This window comes from Rutilus rutilus, assembly GCF_951802725.1.
Source record: "Rutilus rutilus genome assembly, chromosome: 8".
In the NCBI taxonomy this organism is placed as follows: domain Eukaryota; kingdom Metazoa; phylum Chordata; class Actinopteri; order Cypriniformes; family Leuciscidae; genus Rutilus; species Rutilus rutilus.
In genome coordinates this window covers 28669950-28696400 of record NC_140222.1, presented here as the reverse complement: position 1 = coordinate 28696400, position 26451 = coordinate 28669950, and the positions used below count along the sequence as shown (strand labels likewise).

At 37.1% G+C, this 26451-nt stretch overlaps 1 protein-coding gene across 1 annotated transcript in view; it reads left to right on the top strand.

The window, feature by feature from the left end:
- lingo3a (leucine rich repeat and Ig domain containing 3a) overlaps positions 1–22199 on the top strand; it is a 24606-nt gene extending 2407 nt beyond the window's left edge. The window contains exon 2 of the mRNA XM_084416530.1: positions 18633–22199. Within this exon, the coding sequence (XP_084272656.1) occupies positions 18677–20494 (1818 nt within the window). The 5' untranslated portion in view covers positions 18633–18676 and the 3' untranslated portion in view covers positions 20495–22199. The remainder of the gene's footprint in view (positions 1–18632) is intronic.
- The last annotated feature ends 4252 nt before the right edge of the window (positions 22200–26451 follow it).

Sequence of the window (26451 nt, the reverse complement as noted above, 5' to 3'; positions counted from 1 at the left end):
TCCAAACATTGATGTTTTTTCTCAAAACATTGAGATTTTATTGGAGGAAACCTGTTGCCTTAAAATTAAGTAAATAAACATCATGCATAATTGAAAAAAAATAAGTTATGTGGAATTGTCAATTACTTTTCAATTACGCATGAAGTTTTAAGGCAACGGGTTTTCTCACTTTATGTCAAGTCAACTGATCACTTTTTACAGTGTACTTTAGAAACATGAACAGTTTGCACACTGTTTCATCAAGTATTTAGTAGTACTTCATATTTTTTCGTCCCAGTTTTTCTGTTTTTGTTTTTTTTGAAGATTCACTGCCTGTCTCCTCTGTGTAAACAAGCCGTGGTTGATCTTTTCGATTTATTCTGTAGACGAAACTGTGCCATAGTTGTTCCAGAAACTTTTGGACTTGAAGAGGCTTTGATGTCGATCGTGAGCAAAACAGCCGGTTCCCCAAGGATGGTTTAATTGTTCACGATCCTTTATTGGATCGTCCTTGACAATATGGCGACAGATGGTGAGAGAGATCGGTTTAAACCCCGCACCCTTTTGCTTCCCGTCCCCCGCGGTAGCTGTCAGAAAGACCTGGATCATTTCATCAGATGTGTTTTGTTATGACGCTCCAATTCTACACAGCGAAGTGGAATCAGCAAGAGAGTTTGTGTACACAGCATATCAAGGTGTCTTCATGCTGGCGTTCAGCAAGCGGCACTGGGGCGGCGTCCAAAAAACATTCCCTTGTGCATTGTGGAAATGGATTCGCTCTGTAGAGAGTTTGCCAGATATCGTTCTACTAGTTGTCAAATGGATGAATGATGTAGAAAGAACGACTAAAGGTAATTGATTTTGTTTGTCGGTGATGGAGGGGATGCCTGCAGAGCTCCGGTTCATTCCTATCGGATGCTCTGTAAAGCTTGTCTGACCCGAGCAACAACATCCAAGGTGGGCGGAGCTTAACTTTTCGGTGTGACCCCCTCCGTACACTTGACTTCCTGCATCTGCGTGTGTCGTTCGGATGCTCGCAGGGTCTCGAGGAGCCAATATAATGACCCCCATGTCAATGCATCCATCTAGGCAAGGCCGAAGTCAGAATAGACAGTGCTGATGGGACTTCAGAAGCCCTGCCATGAATTTCTCATGTGACTTAAAATAGAAAGTACAGGCAAGCTTGAACATCTCAAGCTTGTTGCCAGGCATTGATGAATTATTCAGCTATAATGGAAAACACATAGTGATCATAAAGCCACATGTGGCAGCAAATTCTTGCAACTACAAATTCTCACTTTGTTTGTTTGTTTCTTTTATTGTTTCGATTTTCTTTATGTAACGTTGGAATGTGGTAGACGGTTCATTCATTTGATTTGACTAAATAAATCTCGTAATTCTACATCTTTATTCTCATCATTTAGATTTTTCTTTTTTAAATAACTTGCATAATTTTGACTTCTCAATATTGCTGTCAATCATTTTCACTTTATTCTCAAAATATGACTACTTTTCTCAAAATATTACTGTTTTATTCTTATAATATTTCTCTTTATTCTCAAAATATTACTATTTTATGTTCACAAAATCTTATTCTCATAATATTACTACTCATAATTTTCACTTTATTTTTAATGACTATTTTCATAATTTTTCTCGTTTACAAAAATATTACTACTTTTCTCAAAATATTACTCCTTTATTCTCAATTTTTACTTTTTCTAAATATTACTACGTTTCTCAAAATATTACTCCTTTATTCTCAATTTTTACTTTTTCTAAATATTACTACTTCATTTTCATAATTTTGACTTTTGTTCACATTATTTCTATTCTCAAAATATTACTCCTTTTCTCATAAATTTTCACTTTATTCTCAAAATATTACTAGTTTATTTTCATAATTTTGACTCTGCTTCAAATATATTTCTATCCTCCAAATATTTCATTTTATCCTCAATTTTGCTACTTTTCTCAAAATATTACTCATTTATTCTCATAATTTTCACTTTACTACTTTATTTCATAATTTTGACTTGTTCACAAAATATAACTACTTCTCAAAATATTGCTCCTTATTTTCATTATTTTGACTCTTCTTAAAATATAACTATTCTCAATTTTACCTTTATTAAAAAATATGCTAATTTATTCTCAATTCAACTTTATTTCACAAAATATAGCTCATTTGTTCTCAGTGTTCATTTATTGTGCTTCTTTCTTTGAATGTTTAGATGTTTTCCTCTCACACTAGCTTGGCTTTATTGTTGTGTGGATCTTTGACTAGTGTTTTTGATGTGACTGGTTTCAGACTGTCATTGTGGAGTTTGTCTGAAAGGACATTTGTCAAGGACACAGTCAGGTCTGTCTTCGATCAGGGGTAATGTAAAATTGCAACACTGTCAAAGCTCAAAACTGTCACGCATGAAAGGAAGCAATATTGTAATTGGGTAATCCATCTTTTTTTGTGACACGCACATCATTTCTCAGGTAAGGTCAGCTGTGGAGTTTGCTGACTGCTTTTACTGAAAGAGAAGAATGACAATTTTATGTTAAATACATTTATTTTTAATTGGGAGATCTGTTTGATCAGGGAAATCCATTTCGTTAATCTAATAAATTCAAAGAGAAAACAGGACATTATTTATTATTATAATCAGCTTTTTCTGGAATATTAATATCATTTTCAATGTGATTATTTTCATTACTATTAAAGCACACTTTCACCCCAAGTTATCAATAGAATGTCTCATTACTGTAATACTGAAAATATAATAACATTAAATAAAATCTGTACACTTATATAGCAAAATATTTTTTTGCTTAAATTAGACCTTGTTGACCATTTTATGATGCAATTATAATATTAATATTTTAATAATGATTTATAATCATTTAAAAATAATTGTATCATTTACATAAGCTTAATAATTATATATAATTATACATTTATAGAAATATTTTTTTTTTTGCAACATAGAATGTTACTGAGATGAGAAATTAAGCAGGACTTATATATTCCCATGATATACACAATGGGAACGAAATGCCCAGGTATTGAATATCCAATATTATATATATTTACTTTTATTCTAGGCCTAGCTACTGAAGGATTAGTTCCTTTGCAGAAATATTAGTATTCACTGTCTCAGAGATGAGTGTACTCAAATGTGGATCTAATGTGAAGTTATAAACTTAATTAGCTCTAAAAACTTGAATTGGAAATGAATAACTAGTACTATAATTGAAAATAAAATCTGTTTGGAACAAAAAAATTATTTGCATTGTATTCAAGCTGAGTGTTTATTGTCTCTTGTACACTCTCACAACTACTTTTGTATGTGATTTGATGAGTAACAGCCATAATTATTTACATTTGAAGATATAACAAATTATTCAGCATTTGACAAATTTTTGTCATTAGATAATGTCCTTACAATAAGTGTCGTACTTAGAAATAGTGAACAAAGATCTGCAGTTCTTTTGAATTTGCAGAGCTTGCTGGAAAAAAGTACAGAGCGCTGGATTTTCTCAGTACTTTCTTCGTTCTTCATATCTCATTTCATCCTCCTTCCTCTCTCCCCTCTTAAGCCTGTTCTCAAAGAGGCCTTAGGATTGTCAGTCCTTTGCAGTGGCTCAGCGCTAATTCCCCACGAACGCCGGGGCATAGACAGTGCTCCCACCCACCGGATTTATATGGTGACAGCAAAAAGGGGAAGCTTGAGCTCTTAGGGGAGTAAAAAGGGAGCACCCGGCAAGTTCCTATTGAGTCAAATGCTCCCCCAATCCCCTCTACCTTCCCATCTTTCCCCAAACCTGGCTCTGTCATGCCGTATAATTGCCCTGAGAGTAGTTTCCCAAAAATATTCATCACTGTTCTTGTGATAAAATAAGGTAAAAACAAGGTGTTTGTTGAACTAAGGGGCCGTTTATATGACACAATTTTCAACTAAAAACGGAAAACTTTATGCATTTTGGCAGTTCATTTAAACGACAATGCCATTTTGGGGGGCCTGAAAACGCGAACTTTTGAAAACAGGTTTCAAAGTGCAAGTTTTTGAAAACTATACCGTTGTCGCAAAAACGTGAATTTGCGAAAACGGTGACATCATGTGTATGCGTATTAGATGTTCAGTCTATGGGTGCGTAGTTTTTATTTACAAAGTAACATCGCCACCTACTGGCCTGGCAGCAGAATAAAGCGTTTTTAGTCATTTCTGCAACAGGGATCGTTTTGACAACGTTGTTGTCCGCAAACTAAAAAGCCATAGAATTTGAGCTGACCTGTGTCTTTTGAATGGTTTCCTAGATCTCCAAGAGTCTAAAGTGGTTGTTGGTCAACAGAAAGACATCAGGAAATAATATACACACTTCACATCTTATAACGTGTATGGATTTAGCATTTAGCATTAGCAAGATTAAAACCTTTTTAATGTAATGTAGCGCAATTTAGTAATGGGGGATTGTAAGTATTGTAATATTTTAATGTATATATTTGTTAATAATCCCAGATATATGTTCATGCTTAAAGGAGAACTCCGGTCAATTTTAACATTGAGCTCATTTTTTTGTACATTTGGAGTGCTGTCAATACAGAGAACAACGACAAAAATCGGTGTTGCCTACACCGAGTTATTCTATTTTTAAAATTTGCACCCTGTTGACTTCAATGGGGCAAGTAGTAAGCCTGCTTTTTAGCCTCTTAACATCCTTTAAGTGTCATTACAAGTGCACAGAAAATGTGAGTGATTCCTTCCGAGTGAACACGGGTGGATCTGACTGCAGTAGATGTTAGAGATATTAATAAAAATGAAGTTAATTCAGCCAGCGCTCATACCTTTGTTTACATCCTGTTTTCGGTGGAAGGCCATAGTAATCGATTGTCGAGTTCACGCGCATAGGTTTAGTACCTATGATCACGCGCGTGAACTCGACAATCGACTACTGTGGACTTCGACCGAAAACAGGATGGGTGCAAATTTTAAAAATAGAATAACTCGGTGTAGGCAACACCGATTTTTGTCGTTGTTCTCTGTATTGACAGCACTCCAAATGTACAAAAAAATGAGCTCAATGTTAAAATTGACCGGAGTTCTCCTTTAATATGTACGTTCATGCAGAAATCTATTTTGTGTTAGTTCTGTTTAGGGCTGTCACTTTACGTTCGAAAATCGATTGCACAATCGATCGGACCAACCAACGCAAGTTTCGAAAACGAAAATAGGGAACCGATTTTAACGGTCTTTTCTCGGAGCGAGTCCAGCTCGTCACGATACGCCCGCAGCGAACGCGCGTCACACAGCAACTGCTGGCTCTGACAAACACACATAACCTTCTGCATAATGTGTCTCTTTTTACAACAAAACTGTGAATTCTGCCGGTATGCAGACAGTCTCATGCATACAGATACAGATTCGGGCTACGGTCTACAATCGCCTACGTAGGCGAAATTTGTTTGACATTTCTAATCGTAAACACAGCCATGTTGAAGACTGGCTTCAAGTCTTCAAAGCGCCCAAGCGCCCTCTTTACGTTCGTCCTAATGCCTGTTAGTTGTCCGTGGATTTGCCCATATTTGTCGTTTAAAATGGAAAATCGATTTTAAAATCGATTCAATGAACACTTATGTTTCAAAAATCGAACAGGATTTTTTCACAAAAGTGACAGCCCTAGTTCTGTTACCTGTGTTGTCAGTGTGCCGTAGACACGCCCATCTTAACGATTTCTATATATCGCTTAGCCTGCCCGAAATGTCTATACATATTTCATGTGTGACTGATATGTTGAAAATCGGGTGACTCACTAAATCAGTAAGTCAGTGACGCCCTTTGTCGGTAGGGAATAGTAAGATGGCCACTCGAACACTTCCGGTGGCTTCACCGCCTGCTGGCAGTTTAGAACGCAATGAGTGATCCAGTCATTTATATAGATCAGTGGATAAATCCCACAAAGCGCGAAAACGTTAACGATGCAGCAGGTTTTACACGGGACATCCTCTGCTTCTGGTTAGCCTGCTGTCGTGTGGTCTCTTTCCTAGAGACAGTGTAAGTCTGCCAGCTGTCACCGCTAGGCCAGTGTTGTCTAGCCATTGCAGAGATTAGAGCTGGTTATTGGAAACCGCAAAATCAGGCAGTGTGCCACAGGATTAAGGAAGACGCTGAAGTAGGCCAGGCTCTCATCCAGAACAAAAATACGGGGGCCACTGTCCCAGAACATCGGCCGTGTAATAAAGGTTAATCCTTCTATTTTACACCGGCACATGCCTGTCATATTTCTGTCTAGGTTGGACATTGTGTTATGCTGCCGTTCTGACAAAAATAAGTATATACTCCATGGCTTTCATTTCATTTAAGGTTATGTTCATGATTCTAGATTGACACAGAGTGGGTGTTAAACAGCATTACTTTTTTTGTGTTTTTGCGTTTTCTTAATTGCTGGTAATCAGTCTTACAATGAGATACGAGAAGCTTATTATCCAGCAAGCTTGAGGAAACCCATTCAAGGTTTGAATTCCCTCCTCTCTTGCTTAATAAAACCAAGCACTTATTTCTTGATGCCTGTTTGTTGAAGGCTCTGCACACATTTCTCTAATGAAGCCTGTTTAAAAGAAAAATCTAGTGTAATTGACATTATTTTTCACAATTGTGACTTTTTTCTCATATTAACCACTTTTTCTTGTAATTGCAACTTTATACTTCAGAACTGCAACTATTTTCTCGTAACTGACACTAAATCTCACAATGTGACTTTCTCATAATTGCAACTTTATTTCTTCTCTTTATTAGTTGCGACTTTATATTTCACAATTGTGACTTTCTTGTTATTGGCACTATATGTGACTTTCTGACATTTGCGACTTTATATCTCATAATTACAGCTTTATTTCTTGTAATTGCAACTGTTTCCTTGTGACTTCTATACTACAAACTTTTGTCTCGCAATTGCAAATTGATTTTTTCTCGAGATTGCCACTACATCTCACAATGTGCCTATTTCTGACAATTGCGACTATATCTTAATTACAGCTTTTTCCTCACAATTGCGACTTTTTTTTCTCATTGTGACTCCTGTAATTGGAACTTCATATCTCACAATTGCAACTTTTTCTCAATATTGGGACTACATATCTCAAAATGTGTCTAGTTGCAATATCTCCAATATCTTTTACTTTGAGGCAAAACTGACTTCCATCGGCACCAATCACAAGCCTGACTACGTCCTTTTTCAATGAGGGTTTTTTCCGCTTGTGTGTCATAATGGGTGTCCCATGTTTTGTTTGTAAATCAAGCTGAAGCATATATTGCTTATATAGATGAGTATTTTCAAGAAGCGAAGTTTGACTCCAAACTTAACCTCAGGCTCATTATCCTGCAACAGCTGCTGGTGTCAAATGGTTGTCACTGTGTTCTCAGATTTATACTGGTCGACTGAATGCAGTGATAAATGTATGGAGTCATGTTCTAGTATGCATTGTACATTTTCTATCAAAAGCTAAACTAGTCAAGAAGTTACAATCTCTCTTTTTAATTCACTAAAGTGAGCCAAGAGTGTGAGTGTTTGATTTGATCAGTGTGAATTTGCCAGGCTTCATCTTTGCCATTCAGTCGAGTTCGAACTTCTCAAGGCAGTTGAACTCTACTCAGACAGAGATTAGAGCAACCATTGATTTTGAAACACTTTAAAAACTGTTTTTTCTTTGACACTCGTTTCGACAGCGAAACCTCAGTGCTTAACCCCTTAACTGTCACCACCCCCCCCCCCCCCCCCCCCCCACCCCCCTCCCTTTTTGAGCGAATATGTGAAAATGCACTCTCCAAACTTAAATGGTTGTGATTCATGAATGCTTGGGAATACAGACCTAAGGTTGGTCTCTTTTTAAAAAAGGCACTCAGCAGAAGTAAAAGCACTTCAAAAAATTAAATTGTAAAAAAGTATAGAAGTTTAAGTTTACTGTAAATCAAATGTACTGTATTCATTTTTTTATTTTATACAAAAATATATATTTAACAAAATAGTTTTTACTATAAAACTGCTATAAAATCAAAGCCATATGTCTAACCAAGTTGTGTTCCAAATTTGAAGTTGTCTATACCACAAAAATGGAAGTTCCTATGATATTTTGTTTAGGTGGTCATTTTGCCAAAAATAGTCATATTCCATTGTTTTTTTGGGGGGTGGGGTCAGTTGGGGATGCATTCCTGTTACAAATTAATACATTTCTGTCAAATCACTTTTATCACAAAATAGTTACCAAATATGAAACCTTGAGTCTCAGACCTTTCAGACGATATGCGATGTCAAGATTAGAAAAAAAACCCCGATTTTTTCAGCGGTAGGAGGCCACTTTGAAATCAGATTAAAAGCACAGTTTCCATGGTAACACATTGTCTGATTTCAAAACGGATGAATTTTGAGTTAAGCTTTCAAATGATACCTAATTTATGATGATTACTAAAATATGTGCTAGGGAAAAAAGGCAATAAAAAGAGCGTCAAATGTCCTGTTAGTGGGACAGTGACAGTTAAACTGCAGTTTTATAGATGCCATTATATTCTCACTGCCAGTTTATGGATTTCTAGCCTTTTTAGGTTTCCATCTCCCAAACATGTTTATTCTAAAGCCTAGTGAGCTGCCTAAAGAGGCAGTATTTTAAGGGATCACAGGCATACTCTCGATATGAATTATTCAGTTTTTTAAGATACCTTGTTTTAAGCTAATGCTAATGCATTGCGCTTAAGTTCAGTAAAAAATAAGTTAGATGGTGGATGAGGAAATGTTGGTTATAAGTTGTATTTTATTCTGTAAAGAATTTTCTTATTAGAGTAGCATGCTGTTAGCTTAGCAACATGCTAACTGAGTCGCATTCTTGTGTGAGAAGTGCTGTTTTGTGAGTTGCTGCCTATGTAGTGGGCTCTGAATCAGTCACATATATAGTTCCATAATGGCTAGGATGCTGCCTATGTAGACAGCAAGGCAGCTTTCTAGTTTTTTAAATGGAGCCACTATGCCAGAGGTGAATTTGTGGGGTTTTGCCAAAGGCTTCTGATAATTGTGAGGAACGGGGTAAATTACTGAGATAAAGACTGAACATCAGCTTTCATGCAGCAGGAGAATAAGAAGCGGTTTTCACTGGTGCTTGATAACTCCAGCTAATAGTGTCTAATTGCTCTTGCTGATTTGTAAGCTGCGAGAACATTGATTAAAGGCGAATTAAAAGTCATGCACAGGGTTTGCCAACAGCTGGAGGCTGTTGGCAAACCCTGTGCATGACTTTTAATTCGATTGTCCTTGCAGCTGCTGCAACTTGCAGGAAAGTATGGCAAATCTCAACCAAAGGTCACGCTTTGACTGAATGAAATGTAGCTTATCTATTAGGCCATTAGCTCAGTGCTGCACTAAGATTCTGTGCAAGTAAGATGCATTTCAGGCGATCCAACGAGTGTAAATGTGAATCTATTTGTAGCTATTTGCAATTGTAGCATCAATGCTAATCAGTCCTGATGTGTCCTGGCCTTCTTAAAAGGTTATTAAACAGGACTAAAGTTATTCTTCAAAAGAATCAGGGGAAGTAAAACTATTTTTTTTTTTTTTTTTGACAGTGTTTCCAAAATCACATGCTATGAATCCAAATCCACTCTCATGGAAAGCTAAGCTAACCTTGGCCAGGCAGTCTGAAGTGATTCGTTTTGACAGGGTTAGAATGCCAGCCAGTGAAGGGTGTCATATAATCCATTCAAGCCAAAGAGACGACCGCAGGACAGCGTCCAACCTCCGCATTGTGACCTAGCTAGGCCATGGCCTTTTCTGATACTGCCCAAAGACATTTCTCATGCAATACCAGGCTTCACGCTTCTTCAGCTCTCGCGTCTTTCTAATTAAAAGCTTATGCAACTTCAGTGTTATATTCGCCCCCTAATGGAATGCGTTGTAATTTTATTGCCCTGTGTTTACGTGTAATTGGCCCCAAGAGTCAATTGTGCCAATGAATTGGCAGTTAGGATAAGTATCTCGAGAGGTTCATGGTGGAAGGCATCATAATTAGATGCGTCCTTTCTTGCATGAGTATGTTTTTTTATTACTTTTAACGCTTTCATTTGTTCTTGCCATTTTTTTCCCTTGACTTTTAAAAAATCTAGACTTTTAAGACTTTTATGAAGACTGCATATATGATAATTAATCTCTGGGTAGTTTGGTAAGGATATCTCTCTTATTTATATATTTAATTTATTTTGTAATATTTTAATCTATATAAAAGTTTATAGTTTGGATACTCTGATGTCTACGGTAGCAATCAAAATAGAGTAAATCACCTTTTGAAAGTAACTTGATGCCTCAAATAAAGGTTGTACATTGTTACGCAGGTGGCGACAGGTGACTGTTAAAAAATGTATTTGTCATTGAATCATTTATTTAAAGGTATAGCGTAGGATCTTTTCCGAATTTTAGATAAGACCCGCCCTCTCCACTTTTTGAATAAGTTGGATTGATTCACCAGAATGATTGACAATTAGGAGGACCAATAGTATAGGTGATCCACCCGGAAGTAAAAAATCCTCCGCTATACCTTTAAGAGATTCATTCAAAAACACTGATTCAACCAGTAATGCTTCATTACTGGATGAATCAGCATTTTTGAACGAATTTGAAGTGAAGTATTTATGAGTGAGCCATTAAATCATTCATTCAAACCAATTTTTTTTTTTTTTACATTTTTAAATGTCATTATGGGGTATTATGGCACACTTAACTAGTTACTTTGGAATATGTGTCCATATTCCACTTAGTTTTATATGATTTTATTACATACTCACAAGTTGATGGTGTTTCATGCTGGCGGTCAAATTCATAACATCGAGTCATGGTAATAAATGCTTTAAGTTTATGACACCGTTCTCGTGTGTAATCACAATCTTTATACCACTGCTGTAATCCTCTTAATTTATTTCCTCAGCTTTGAGCATCCCTAACACATCAAGTGACTAGCAGCACTCCTGTCAGTGCCGTGTCTCAATTTGCAAGGGCTTACAGAGAGGATGTTAATTTACGGGTACTGTTGACTGTGCCCAAATGCCAGGGGTGTCATACATGGCTGACCTACTTTACTCCCTGTCCACATGCATGCTGACTGCAGTGCTGCTAGGACCTGGACTACCCAGTGGAACTCATTAGCCGCTACGTAACTACAAGGAGAACCGAACTTATGATATACAGAAGCGGAAGGTCATTTATATATGGTGGAAAATATTGTGAGGTGTGCGTTTTGACATTTTGAAGATGATACCATAGGCAGGAATTAATTTATTTAATAAATATATATATAATAAATTTGGAAATGCTTCAGGATTTGGGCTCTCTTGGACGTGTTGTGCTGAGTTAAATCTGATGAGTCATGCCATAATTGAGTATGACATTCACCATCATTGTAATCTGAGCTACTTCACTGAACACACTCCAGTGACTTGTGAATGTTGAAAAACAAAAAACAAGATGTTAATAACTCAGAAATAGCTCAGAACGAACCACAGAAAAATCAGCCAGAAGTGATGTTTCATTCCTGAATTAAATGATTGCAAATGTGTTTTTGAATGACACACTGAATGATTCAATTACTCAATATCAAAGACAGCCTCTTGTTTACTTGCCTGAATGAATCAGTTTTAAACGATTGGTTATAGTAAATGATTCACTGACTCACTCATAAAGACACCCAGCTAACGATATTTGGTTCCCAGGAAATTCTGAGAATGTTCGTTTTTGTTTCCCGGAACGTTCCAAAAAATGCATTTTTAAGATTCCTTTTTGGTTGTCCAGGAACGTTTTTTTCATGGAAATAGAATATTCTTTTTATGTTTGCAAAAATATAAGCTAAAAACAACCAGTAGTGAACATTCTGTATTGGTTCTCCTTGGGTTATTCAAAAAAAACCTCCCTGCAACGTTCTGGAAAGAATATTTTATGGTTATAAAAAATAAATCTAATCTTTACAGAACATTCTGTGTAGATTATCTTTAAGTTATTACACACACACACACACACACACACACACACACACACACACACACACCAAAACTCACTGCAATGTTCTGGGAAGGTTAGTTCTTATTTGGTTCCCAAAAATAACCAAATATGAACCATATGGGACCGTTCTGTGGTGTTTTTTTTTTAACAAATGGGTTTTAGTGAATTATTCAGTGACTTACTGATAATAAACAATCTTGTTTAATTTTTAAATGAATTCGTTTTTTAACAAATCAATGGTAAATAAGTCATTGACTTGTTCATAAAGACAAATCACTTGTCGCCACCATCTATATTAGCGACGTAATTTGCCTGCTAATCCCAGTGCTGTTGGAGTGAATATCAACAATATTTGCTCATCGCACGGTTAATTAAATTCAAGGACCAGAACTAAATATTATACTTAAAAAATGCTAACATGCTTATGCGAAGTGTGAATGGCCTAACATTTTAATATGAGTGCCAAAATAAATATGCTTTCAGTTTGTGATAAAGGCTCATGTGATCACTGTTCAGTAAAGGCAAATGGACCTTTAATGACAAAATCATTAGATTGCAACTCAAAGTTGCGCTTTAATACTGGTGTATATTGAAGACTTTCCATTATAATGGTGTAAATGAGTCAGATGGCCTGAAGGCTGTGAGTCAGACAAAACTGTGAAAATGGCAAGACTTGCGTCATTGGTTTCTCTCCATTTTTCACATACGTGTGACTTTATGGCCAACAGCCATTGTTTTCAATGTCATTATCAACATCCTGTGGAGAAACTGTGCGAGAATATGCCAATTGAAAGTGGATGTAAATAGCGTCTGTTCATCTGGTAATGAAACCAAATGGCTCTTATCTTAATCGAGAACTGTATATTCTCTCAAGGTCAAGACCTTTTGGCCTTCGTCACATATGTGACCCTGGATCACAAAACCAGTCACAAGTAGCACGGGTATATTTGTAGCAATAGCCAACATTGTATGGGTCAAAATTATCGATTTTTCTTTTATGGCAAAAATCATTGGGATATTAAGTAAAGATCATGTTCCATGAAAATATTTTGTAAATTTCCTGTTGTAAATATATAAAACATTTATTTTTGTGAGTGAATGCAGCAGAATTGCGAACATAAATGGACAACTTTAAAGGAGATTTTCTCAATGTTTAGATTTTTTTGCACCCTCAGATTCCAGATCTTGGCCAAATATTGTCCTATCCTAACAAACCATTCATCAATGGAAATCTTATTTATTCAGCTTTCATGTGATGTATAAATCTCAATTTAAAAAAATGTACCCATGTGACTGGTCCAGGGTCACATATTTATGCAAACACTTTCAGAATGTTTTGATTACTGAAAACAACTCTATGAAGATGATGCCAGCAAAGGTTGTCCGTTTACGTTCTGCTGTCTTGATTCCCACATTTAGTCAGTACCAATCCAATTTTTTGACCTAATTATCCAGCTCCTACATCTTAGCTGGAGCCAAGGATCAGATCATCTAACCCGACTTCAATGAGCCAAGATAAAACCAGCATTAAGCGCCTTGCCAAGCAGCTGTCAGGTAGAGCATACATAAATTTATTCACAGGATTGTGAGCCAATAAAAGCGAACGTTCGAGTCTTTCTTGTTGGAGGAGGTCCATCAAGGAGCCGTGGTCAGTGTCTTTGTTCTGGTAGGTCATGTTCATAGACCATGATAATCTAAATAATTCATCCCATCAGGAAACTGAGCAATGCCAATCAATAGTAGCATTGTGGCCTTTCTATTCTCACCTGTATTAAATATGCATGTTAAACAAGTCATGTTCCCAGTTTGCGGTGAACCATTGCCTTTCTTCCCTGAAACACAATTGATATTCTATCCCCTCAAGAGTTGTGTGTGATTGTTCTGCGCTGCTTCTACAATAGCTTGTCATCGCTCATTAGCTTTTAGCTGATTAGCATGTCTGTTCATGAACCAGATCAGGTGAAGTTTCATGAATGCTTTTAACCTTCCTTTGTTTAAGGTGATATGATTTTATTCATGTTCATATTCTTACGTTAAAACTGAAACATACAGTGCATTTATTTATTTGTTTAAACAACAGCCAGTCATATCGTGATTTCGGTTTTATTTACAACTAAACTATTTGTAGTTTTAGAGCATAAACATGCTTTCCAAACATCAGCCTCAACTGAGTTGCGATTGTGTCGGGATCGTTTTCCAGGGCCGTGTTGAAACGTGACCCATAAAGTCTTTCATTTTCAACTGCTGTTAAATTTTCGATTACTTTCTGATCTGTATCTTTATATCATTTACTAATACTCTTGTCTTTCCAAACCTGTATGGCTATTTCTTCTGTGGAACATAAAAGTAAGTCAATGTAAGTCAATGGGGTCCAAAATAACAACAACATTTGGACCCCATTGACTTTCATTGTATGAATCATTTTCCACAGTGTTCCACAGAAGAACGAAAGTTGTTCAGGTTTGTAATGACGAGTCATTTTGTGCTCAAAATTATTAAAGCCGTAATTGCTTTTTGCTCTTTCAGCATTTCGCAGTCTCTGCTCCTTGTTTGTCATCTCCTTGAACTCCCAAACGTCTGCTGAATCCACTAACATCCCTGGTCTCAGTTGGCTCCTGTTCTCCAGCTAACACACTGATGCCCTTGTCAGCTTTTGTTTGGCCAAGGGTACCGTTGCCTCTTTGGAGTACGTCTTCCCCTTGAGACGGCCCCTCCAGGGAGTCCACATTCACCCTGAGCATCTGTCATTTGCCCCTTCCTCATCCTCGCTCCGCTTCATCCCGACTGACTGTCTCCTCACTGGCCACTGTAAGGTTTCCCCGAGCTGCAGATGATAGACGGGCTTGCGGAGCAGCGAGAGACAGAATGAGGAGGATACGTACGGTTATGTAAAGAGATGTGTGGGCAGCATTTGAAATCGATGTGAGTTGAAGAGTGCCATCAGCAGCACTAAACTAGTGCAGATCCAGTGGTGAAATATGGGAAAGTTGACGCCTCCACACACTTCCCTTCAGCTTACGGCCGCTCCATGAGTTCTCGCACCTGCCCTAGAGTTTTTTTCCCCTTCCAGTGTGTGCGTTCAATATTCCTTTTTATGTGCTTTCTCTCTAATTAAGGTACTAGGTTGCCTTAATTGCTCCTGGTCCGTATCATCTGTTTAATTGTGTTTTTCCCCCAATCCCAGATAGACTTTTCTCTCTGATGTTTGTACGATTTCAGCCTGCACTTATACTGCTATTTTTTCTTTCTCATCATTAAACCTGGTCTTGTTTATATCCTGAATTCGACAGGAACATCAAGCACCACCTAGTTACATGTTTTTCCCACTCAAAACAAGTACTCCTTCAAAAGTTTTGAATGTTTTTCATTCCTTTTCATTTCGTCTTGCTCTAAATAGTATGGTTCCACAGGATGCGTTAATTTAAGAATTCTTATGGTTGCATAAAGAGACGAAAGACAAAAAAGTGCCCCCAAAGTACACTTAACTTAAGTAGACTTAAAATGGTAAATTAAACTTGGGTCATACTTAATTTATCATTGCATCTGATAACAAAATATCAAACAAGTGTTATTTTAATATTATTTATTTACTATTATAGTATTTTTAATATTTTGAATTAGCTTTTGTTTTATTTGATCAGTTTTCATTTGAATAGTTTGTCTAATATTTATATTTTATTCCAGCTTTATTTCAATTTTATTTTAATAGTTTTATTTTTATTTTTAGTTAACAATAACACTGTTAAGTGACATTTATTTTAAAGAAATATAACACACTTTTCAACCAAAGCACTCCCCCAAAAATGTAGTTTGTTAGGTTTTAAATGACAAAAATTTGTGGTTTTCAAATGTGAACAGAACATGGTTAATGTGATTGACTACACATTTAAAATCAGCAGTTGGTGAGATATTTAGCTTTTAATGCAATTTAGACATTTGTACGTGTGATTAGAATGTCCAAGTACTTTTTTTGGCACCTATTTTAGATTATTGACGTTCTCTTGTATCGATATTTTATGTATTAACCAGCCTCTCAACAGCTGTTATGGGGAAAAACACTAATTGCTTGATTTGCCCTTCACGTATCGACTAACAGCTGTTATGTAATTCTCAGGTGACATGCTACCTTGCTGAGGTGAACAACAGAGCAAAGAGGTAGCAATGTCTCTCATTTACTCCTGACAATATCAGGTCGAGGCCAGATCCATTTACATTCCATGGCAGATGAAGCTAAAATTGGAACTAAAATGCATTTCAAAATCGCTACAGATTCATTTTTAACTCACTCTCATGTCATTCTAAACCTGTATGACTGACTTCTGTGGAACAAAATATATTTTGAAAAAGTGTTTTTTGTCCATACAATGAAAGTCAATGGGGTCCAATGTTGGTTTTGGGCTCTATTAATGTTAATTGTATGGACAAGAAACTTTCTTCAAAAATATAATCTTTTGTGTTCTCCAGAAGAAAATAAAGTCATACAGGTTTGAAATGACATGAGAGTGAGTAAATGTGTAAATGTAAATTGTCAATTTTACATTTAAAAGGTCCTTTCAGGGGGCAATATCATTTTAAATGTATGTTTTAAAACTATGCAATCATATAGTTAGAGCACCTCTCTTCCAGCAATCTGAAGTTATTGCACGTCAGCATGACATATAAATTCATATGGGAGCACTTTCCTGAAGACAATTAAATTTAATAAGCTGTTGAAATATGGTTTGTTGACATCTCTGAGGGGGAGAGACGGGGTGGAAAGAAAAGTGGCAGGGTGTTAATCGTTGCCTATAATATTAGTATTCATGATTTTCTGACATAATGACCCATGACATCTGAGTCATAGTCAGGTGTAGTTTTCTATTCACCTCACTCACGTCACTGCTGATTGTTTGAAGCAGTTGTCTATGCTGATTGGACAGCTTCTTAGTGTCAACTGATACGGGTTTGAACCAGGGGCTGTTCATGTGTTTGGGTTACCAGAGATGATGGGGGGAGGGAGAAGAAGAGTTGTGCAGGGGAACATCTTGAAATACCACTGTTATATGTTCAATAATATCCTGGTACTCAGAGATTGGACTAATAAACTTCTGAACCCAAGGTGAGTCTCATTATGTTAAGCTTTAGCACCAGTGTGGGCCTAAATGTTCAAGATTTGATTAAAAATGCACTGACTGGGATGTCTTCGATTGACATTATCAAGCTGACATTAAAATATTTATCTTTTATGTATTTTTATTGAAATGCTAACTAACAGAAATCGGCATAATCATAGTGACTTTGAAGCCATTCCTATCTCAAAGATTGTTAGAGTACATTTATTTCTTGGCTTATAAAGATGAAAAAATAAGTCATGATCTTAAGAGGGGGTTAAGCCATCTGAGATTTTTCAATGTTCATGTGTAAAGTGCTCATGACATATTTGTTCTCCTTTTATTTTTAGGCAAGTTTAGTCAAGAAACTATCAAGTTTCTGTTTCATATTGCATTTAAACTTAACCACTTGATGTTTCAGTGGCTTACAGTTTAAAGACCTGTTTTCACCAAGGCAAAGTGGCCATAAAATTTGGTGCAATATCATCATCCAACTCCAATATGCAAACACAGTGTTAGATGGGGAGAATGGAAATGCAAATTCACTTCCTGACAGTAGGTGGTGGTTACAGAAAAGCAGAAATATCCCAGTTAGGTACACAACGTAGTGCTGAGCCTTATTTGTGTTTCGTTTGGAGTTTAAATTCATTAAAATTGCAGTTTTACTGCTTGTAAAACACTAACTTTACTGCAAGAAATTGTCTGAAAATGTGTTGCATCCAGCACAACTTTTTTATGGCCTATGTTTTTTAAAACAACTTTAGATATAGTTCAGGGTGTCCGCGGGGTCTTATGCATTGTGTAAAATTTAGGAGGATCTGTTGACAGAAATGCAATATCATATACATAACTATGTCTTGAGTGGTGTATAAAGACCTTACTTATTAATAAACTGTTACGTTTTAATTACCTTGGAATGAGCCATTTCTATCTACATACACCGTGGGTCCCCTTACATTGAAATGCGCCGACATGTTTCTACAGTTTCTAAAGAAACCTCATCTTTTCCTGTCGGCCACCCTAACTTCTGTTGGTTGCAGTTTGCAACCTCACCACTAGATGCCGCTAAAAATTACACAGTGCACCTTTACATTTTGTATCATCTTTTCATTATGTATATTTGTCCAAAGAATTGTACTAATTTGTCAATTAATTCTCTTTTGCTTCGTTCCCACCCTTCTGAATTATGTTGCATTGATAAGGAATTATCACAAACTAAGACTGTTTACTTGTGCTATCTTACAATCAATATATGTAGTAAATGTAAGTTAAAGTGTTGCCGATGTAACCGGTTAAAACTTGAAGTGGTGATGAGGTCTTAAAATGAATGGAAACTTGAAAGAGTCTTAAAAAAAGATCTTAAAAGGTATTTTTTTAAATTTAACTCCATGATTCCTGTATATACCCTGTAGTTATACATGCTCGTACATAAATGTTGGTGAGAAATGGGTAGGCTTTTTTTACGCTACCTCAGAAGTGGTTATAGTTGAGAGTTGCAAAAATCATGATTCATCAATACCTGTTTTTTTGTGTTCTTGTCTCTAGGTGTGAGGTGCAGTGATTCAGCCCCTGTAAGGTAGGGAAGGGGCATGGCGGGTTGTCCATGCCTGAGCTTACCGGGGCTGCTTGTGCTCCTAACCGCTGCATCCATAACACATGGTCAGAGCTGCCCACAGCGCTGTGACTGCATCTCTCATCAGAGAGCTGTAATGTGCCAGAACAAGCGCCTGGGATCTATTCCTGGGGGCATCCCGGCTGACACACGGCTCCTGGATCTAAGCTGCAACAGTTTACGCTGGGTGGAGTACAATGAATTGGCGACTCTCTCGAGACTTGAGGAGCTAGACTTGAGTGAGAATCTCATCAGCGTATTGGAGCCTAATGCCTTCTCCAGCTTGCTTAATCTTAGAGTGTTGCGTCTGCGAGCCAACCAGCTTAAACTCGTGCCCATGGGTGCCTTTTCACGTCTCACCAACCTCACCACTCTGGACCTAAGTGGGAATAAACTGGTCATCCTGTTAGACTTCACCTTCCAGGACTTGAGGAACCTCCGCAATTTGGAAGTTGGTGATAATGACCTGGTGTACATTTCAAACAAGGCTTTCCTGGGATTGGTGGGACTCCGGGAGCTAACCATCGAGAGGTGCAATCTGACTTCTATATCTGGACAGTCTCTTTCCTACCTTCGAGGCTTGGTGACTCTTCGATTACGCTACCTCAGTATCTCTTCGTTGGAAGAGCAGAACTTTCGCAAACTGGGTGGACTGCGGGCTCTTGAGATTGACCATTGGCCCTTCCTTGAGTACATCTCTCCGCACAGCTTCCAAGGTCTCAACCTGTCTTGGCTCTCAATTACCAATACCAACATTTCCACCGTGCCTACGGGTGCTCTTCGCAACCTGATTCACTTGGCTAGCCTCAATCTGTCTTACAACCCTATCTCGGTTCTTGAGTCCTGGGCCTTGAGGGACCTTGTCCGCTTGAAAGAACTGCACCTAGTTGGTACCAACTTGATATCAGTACAGCCCTATGGTCTTGGAGGCCTGCAACAGATACGGTTGCTCAACTTGTCGAACAATGGGTTGGTGACCTTGGAGGAGGGATCCTTCCACTCGGTCAATACGCTGGAGACGTTACGTGTAGATGGGAATCCTTTATCCTGTGACTGCCGCCTACTGTGGATCCTGCAGCGCCGTAAGACCCTCAACTTCAACGGAAAGTCGCCCATTTGCGCCACACCCTTGGAAGTGCGAGGAAAAGCCCTTAGTACCTTTTCGGACTCTGCGCTCTTTGACCATTTCACCTGTCAGCGGCCCAAAATTCGTAACCGCAAGCTGCAACAAATGACGGCACGTGAAGGCCAGGTAGTGTCGTTTGTATGTAGAGCAGATGGAGACCCAACTCCGGTCATCTTTTGGATTTCACCTCAGCGCCGACGTATCACCACCAAGAGTACTGGGAGAATCATTGTCTTGCCTGAAGGTACGTTGGAGATACGTTACGCCCAGGTAACAGACAGCGGCACTTACATCTGCATAGCAAGCAATGCTGGTGGCAACGATACCTACTTTGCCACCCTGACAGTCAGTGGATTGCCACTGGATGGTGCTCTGGCAGCGAATCGCACCTACTATGTGGGTGATCTTAATGACACTAACTTAAATGACACGCGTGTCTTCCTGAAGTTCACATTGGATCTTAAGACCATCCTGGTGTCCACAGCAATGGGTTGTATTATGTTTTTGGGTGTTGTGCTTTTCTGTTTCATTCTCTTGTTTGTGTGGAGCCGAGGACGAGGTCAACACAAGAACAATTTCTCAGTAGAGTATTCATTCAGAAAGGTAGATGGTCCGGCTGCCAGTGGGGGTCAAGGAGGAGCACGAAAGTTTAACATGAAGATGATATAAATTGGACAGTTTGAAGGGGTAAAGCGCACATTATTGTTATTTCAAACTGGAATATATTTCTAATACCAGTCCTGCGTATAGCTATAGGTCCAGATTTTAAGACTCAGAGGGTTTTAATGGGAGTAATGTAGTTACTGAGAGGTACTTTACATCAGCAGTTAATTATAATCTAACATTACTTTTGGGGTTTTGGGACATTTTACACAATTATTAAGACATTTATGATGAATTGCATCTGTGTGGGGTTGGCTGGCATTAGGGACTCATTTTGAACTTTTTTCATGTGAGAAGGCCAAGCTTGTAGTAACGTGTAAGTTCAACGTGTAAGTTCTTAACGAGAGTTCAAGTGTGCTCTTAATATTTTGGAGGTTATTGTGGGATTTAGAAATATTTTTAATTTAGTAATAGTTAATGATTATTAAATGGGTGCTTTCTGCTTGCCAAGAAATTGCCAAGTCCCTCCAAAGTAAAAAAAAAAAAAAAAAGGTATATTATTGCATTTTGCCTAAGCAATTGAATTTAAGTGTCCAATGGTCTGTAGGCATGGGCATATATTTCACACTGCCAATGAAACAAGGATTTGTTGTTGGAATAGCTTCAAATCTCACCCTGTTAACCACTGGGTTGCTAGAAGACTGTTTAAAGAATTCAAACGGTTTAATTAAATCTTAGTTGATTTTATTTGCTCTGGATAATGAGGCCTGATTACGACTGCTTCTATATTACACTGCCACCTACTTCTGAGTCATGCCCGCATAAAGTTAAACGCGCGCACACACACATACAAAGGTACTGTAGTTACAAAATAAAAAGCACATTGTATTTATAAAGCATTAGGTATTTATCAGCTAAACACCAATAGCCTCAGTATCTACACTGGGTTGATGACATTTTGTATCTTATTGTATATATTGATGTTTTGTGTGTACATTTTGGTGCCCTGTTTTAATTGTCAAATTAATGTGAAATACTTTTATTCAATATAACATGTTCTTAAATTAATCAAAGATGATGTGTGAAACTCTTTAAAAGAAATCTGAGTATTTTATTACCGGTGGTGACGATAAAAATGGTCTTTATGCCTCTTCTATGTAAAGTGTGTAAAAGGGAATGTCAATCTCATCAATTGTTTCATGTTATTTTGCATGAGTACAAAGTGGGAAACAATACAATCAAAGATAGCTTTTTCTGTACAAGTCACTGATCCTTTGATCCATCATGGAGTTCTTATGCTTATAATGTCTGTTTATGAATGGTATTTTTGAGGCGTTGGACACAAATTTTTCCCTGCTCAAGTGCTGCCGCTTAAAATGAAACAGGAAGGCACTTTACAAAGCTCTTCTGCTGCCCCCTAATGTTAAATTATGTCAGTTTAAAGAACACAGGGTATCAGGCTCAACCTTATTGCCTTCTATTGGTCAATCTAAGCTTAAAATAATTAGATTATCAGATCTGTTTGAGCAGATCAATACGCCCTGTCTTATTTTAAGCAGCATTGTGTACATTTCAAAACTGCCATAATTTGTCATCAACTACTGTAAAACTAATTAAACAAAGCTTTTTTGATATTTTTTGTAAAAAAAAGTCATTTTACAGCTTTATTTTAATGTAAAATAAATGGGGATCCACAACATTTTTATGTTCTAGATGTTTTTATTCTTAAATATGTTAAGAATATTGTTCTTATATTGTACTATTAAAAAATATGCTGTTTATAAAAGCATGTATCTAAATCCCTGTGTTGGAATGTCTTCTTTTTCTGATTCTTCTTATTTATATCTCAAGCAAGGTTATAAATCAATCTAGGTTTTTTGACTAATTTATGTAATCTAATAAATATATCTCAAAGGACAGAGCTTCTTTAAAGGTTCTCAACTTTTTAATATTTTTTCAGATGCGAAAAGGAGGTTCAAAATAAATATTTAGATAAAACTGATATAGGCTAAACTAAAATTTAATGCTTTTATTTTTAAAACCAGGACAATGTAACCCAATCAGAGGGGAATAGCCGTGCTATTGGGCCGAATAATGTCAGTTTAACATTATTTGTCTTCAGGTTTACATCGGTAATAACCAGCTTACAAACCACCAGCCCTGATTCTCTAAAAAGTGACTATTTTTGCCTAAAAAGTTTCATTAAGGACAGCCGCTTGTCAGCATACTTCGATTCGGTCCTACAAACTTTGAATGAAATGACATGACAAGTGAGCAATTGTTGGCCGTAAATAAGCATCTGGTATTGTCATCTCATGTGTGCACAAGAAAATGTCAGTTATTTTCTTTTCATGACACTTTTCTACTGGACCATCTGCTTTCTAAAACGAAACTACACAAAACAAAGTTGTTTACTGCAGGATTTAAAAAGCACAGACATATAGGCAAATAATAATATTAAAAAAAAAAACATTCAAAACATAAGTAAAATGTTTAAAGTGGGGTATGACCATTTGACGTGGCCTCTAAATTAGTGACATAAATTTAAGCAATATCACACTGGTTGTGATTCTCACACGACAGCCCCTTTTATTTTATATCTTAAGTACATAAATGTAATTGTAATACAAAACGAAAGTGATCTGATGTCTTGATGATGTCGTAGATTTAGTTGTGCGTGGCCAGGAATTTTGTACTTGACAGTCTATGAATAAATTGAAAAAAGAGAAGTGTCATGTTTCACTTTCACACCAAAGATGCAAGATCTGTCAATGCAATATTAATATGCATTTACCCATTATAGAGATTAGCACCCTGTACAAAAACATAATGTCTTCCACTGTGGATCAGTTTTTTATATGCATTGAATCACTGAATAATTATTATGCCAACAAAATGTCTAGTAGTTGTGTCTGGAATATTCATATGCAATACATTTGCGCGTTTGCTGACCTATGATGTCACTGCACAAAGAGTGTGGTTATGTGACTCAAATTGAAGTGGATAAAAAATGACAATGACACTGTTTTATGTCTTTGGTGAATGACAGAAAAGAGATGATAGAGTAGATCTGGTCGAAATCCAAAACTATAAAGCTGCCCCATGTAATTTGCTACGATTAGCGAGTCTAGCTTGTAGCCTATGCTAGCACCATTTGTAGGAGGTATGCTACTAAAGATCTGTCTAAAATAGATTTTCAACAAAGATGATGTTTACACAAAAACAACTAGATCTTGTACTCTTGCAACACTGAGTTAATTTTCACTAGAGGATGTGGTTTACAGATGTAAAAGACAAAGACAATATACTTTTAACTTCCTATTTCTTCATTGTACTTCTCACCCTTCATCTCTCAGGTGGTTACAGCAGAAAAAAGAACAAAGAACTTTTAACTGTGAAGACAGAGCCAAATGTATGCTAATCCAGTTTTAAAAACTACTTTGGTTCATTAAAAAAAGTAATAGTTATGTAAGATAACTTCGTGTCGGGCTTGTTATGCAAGTCACTGAATCACTAGCTTGCTTTAGTGGTAACTAGCAGACTGTTGCTCACTCTCCTCACCTTGTGCACTGTGTTTGCGGTGTATATTCCGTAGACATCACGATTGATCATTAAAGGTGACTCATTAATGCTGAGAAACCCCCTCTCCACCTTTCCCACCCTTACGTGCCACTGAAACTTAGTTTGCAGCCCCCCTTTCACACTCATAAACCGCAGCAGCCCCATGTGGAGTCCTTCTGCCCGTCACCAGAAGCAAGCAGCACAACTCGCACAGCCGTAAGAGGACGAGGAAAAAAAATCATGAGAATGTCCTTCTCACTATGTATTATAATAATTTATTCTCTGTTCTGTGGGATGACTTAACTGTGTTATGCTGCTTATAATAAATAAATGGTCAAAAAGGTGAGATTTTCATTTGCACTTTATTGTAAAAAAGGGGAAAGAAATTGAAGATCACACAGCTTAATGCAACGACAAAATGTTGTATAAAATATAAATGAATCTTTGTAAAAATGTTACAAATATTTTAACTATACCTCACTTTAGCACACAACACGAGCACGGGTTCAATGATAAATGGTTATACTGACACACAGTGCACCTTGAATGTAAATTGTGGATATAAACTGTATGCTACATACAGGAATGCAAATGTAAATAACTTCAAGAATTTATTTTTAATTTTTTAGGATCCCTTGTATATTTTGCCTGTAGTAATCCGGCTATGATTGTGAAAAATGATCAAAGACCCGATGTTAAAGGCAAATCATTATTTTTACTGTACATCTTTCTATATACATTCAATATTTCATTATTGAATTGTGAACCTAAAATGACATGCAAGCAAAAGTGTTTTACATTCATAAACTGTATTTCTAAATGAAAATGAGCTGGTCAGTCAATGCCACGAGGTTTTAGATAGCCTCCTTGTTAATTAGCATCACAGCTAATGGTTTGTCATTCACTGTTGTTGCTAACATTGCTAATGCAGTTAACATAGGCACACTTTTGTCAAACTGTACAAACTGGAGGTATGTGGAGGCAGGAAGAAAATAATTTTAAAAGTATGGACTAAGAAGACATTTTGCCCAAAGTTCACAAAAAAAAAAAAAAAAACAAGTCTGAGATGTGGAAGTTGGTCAGTCAGTCCATAATTGAGACATTTGTCTCTAAAAGATGACACTGATCATGCATTAGTCTGAAATTATATTCTATAAATTGAACAAAAGAGTTACAGCATCATCAAAGATCTGTGGGGTATTTTGAGCTGAAACTTTACAGACACATCTTGCATGGGGACAACTGAGACTTATATTTCATCTAGTAAAAAGGGGCATAATAGGTCCCCTTTAAACTTCAAAAAGAACTCATAACATGTTAAAAAAATATATGTATGTTTAACAAAAATACAGGCTACATATTGTGTGATGACAGCTTTAAATTTGAGTAGCAAGCAAAAAATTGTTTTGGTCACAGATGACCAATTTGTTAAAGGTATAGCGGAGGATTTTTTACTTCCGGGTGGATCACCTATACTATTGGTCCTCCTAATTGTCAATCATTCTGGTGAATCAATCAAACTTATTCAAAAAGTGGAGAGGGAGGGTCTTATCTAAAATTCGGAAAGATCCTCCGCTATACCTTTAAAGGGGTGGTTCGGGATTTTTGACATCGGACCTCATTTTTAAGTCAGCCTGGTTGTTATTCATCAGTGGAGACATTTTTTTTTTTAAATTACCCAGTCCTTATATTTGGATAGTTAGCCGATGCTAGGCTAGCGCGAGTCAATGGTATATGTTAGCCAGCCATTAAAAACCGTTTTACCCACTCCACAGTGCACCAAACGCAAATCAATTATAACACTAGACTATCGATGCAAATGTCCGTTGAGAGAATAATGTTAGAAATCAAACTTACCTTTCATCTCAATGATCCCAAAGGAACTAGTTTCTCAGCAGCTGCGGAATTTTACTTTGCTCCGGTTAGTGTGCCAGCGGCAGGTAAATACACTTGCGTCATGTGTGTACCGGCTCACTCGGTTGCCTAGGTAATCAATATCACTCCGCTGCTGCTGTAGACAAGGCTTATGATTACAGGGAACAAATTATAACTAATGCAATGTGATGAAAGGTAAGTTTGATTTCTAACATTATTCTCTCAACGGACATATACATCGATAGTCTAGTGTTATAATTGATTTGCGTTTGGTGCACTGTGGAGTGGGTAAAACGGTTTTTAATGGCTGGCTAACATATACCATTGACTCGCGCTAGCCTAGCATCGGCTAACTATCCAAATATAAGGACTGGATAATAATAAAAAAAAAATGTCTCCACTGATGAATAACAACCAGGCTGACTTAAAAATGAGGTCCGATGTCAAAAATCCCGAACCACCCCTTTAAGTGCTGCTTTAAGGGCCTCAAAAATAAACATCTCAACATCTCTGTTGCTCAAACAGTAATATAATGCACTAGCAATGCAAAGTTCATGGGTGCGATTCCCAGGGAATGCATGAAATGA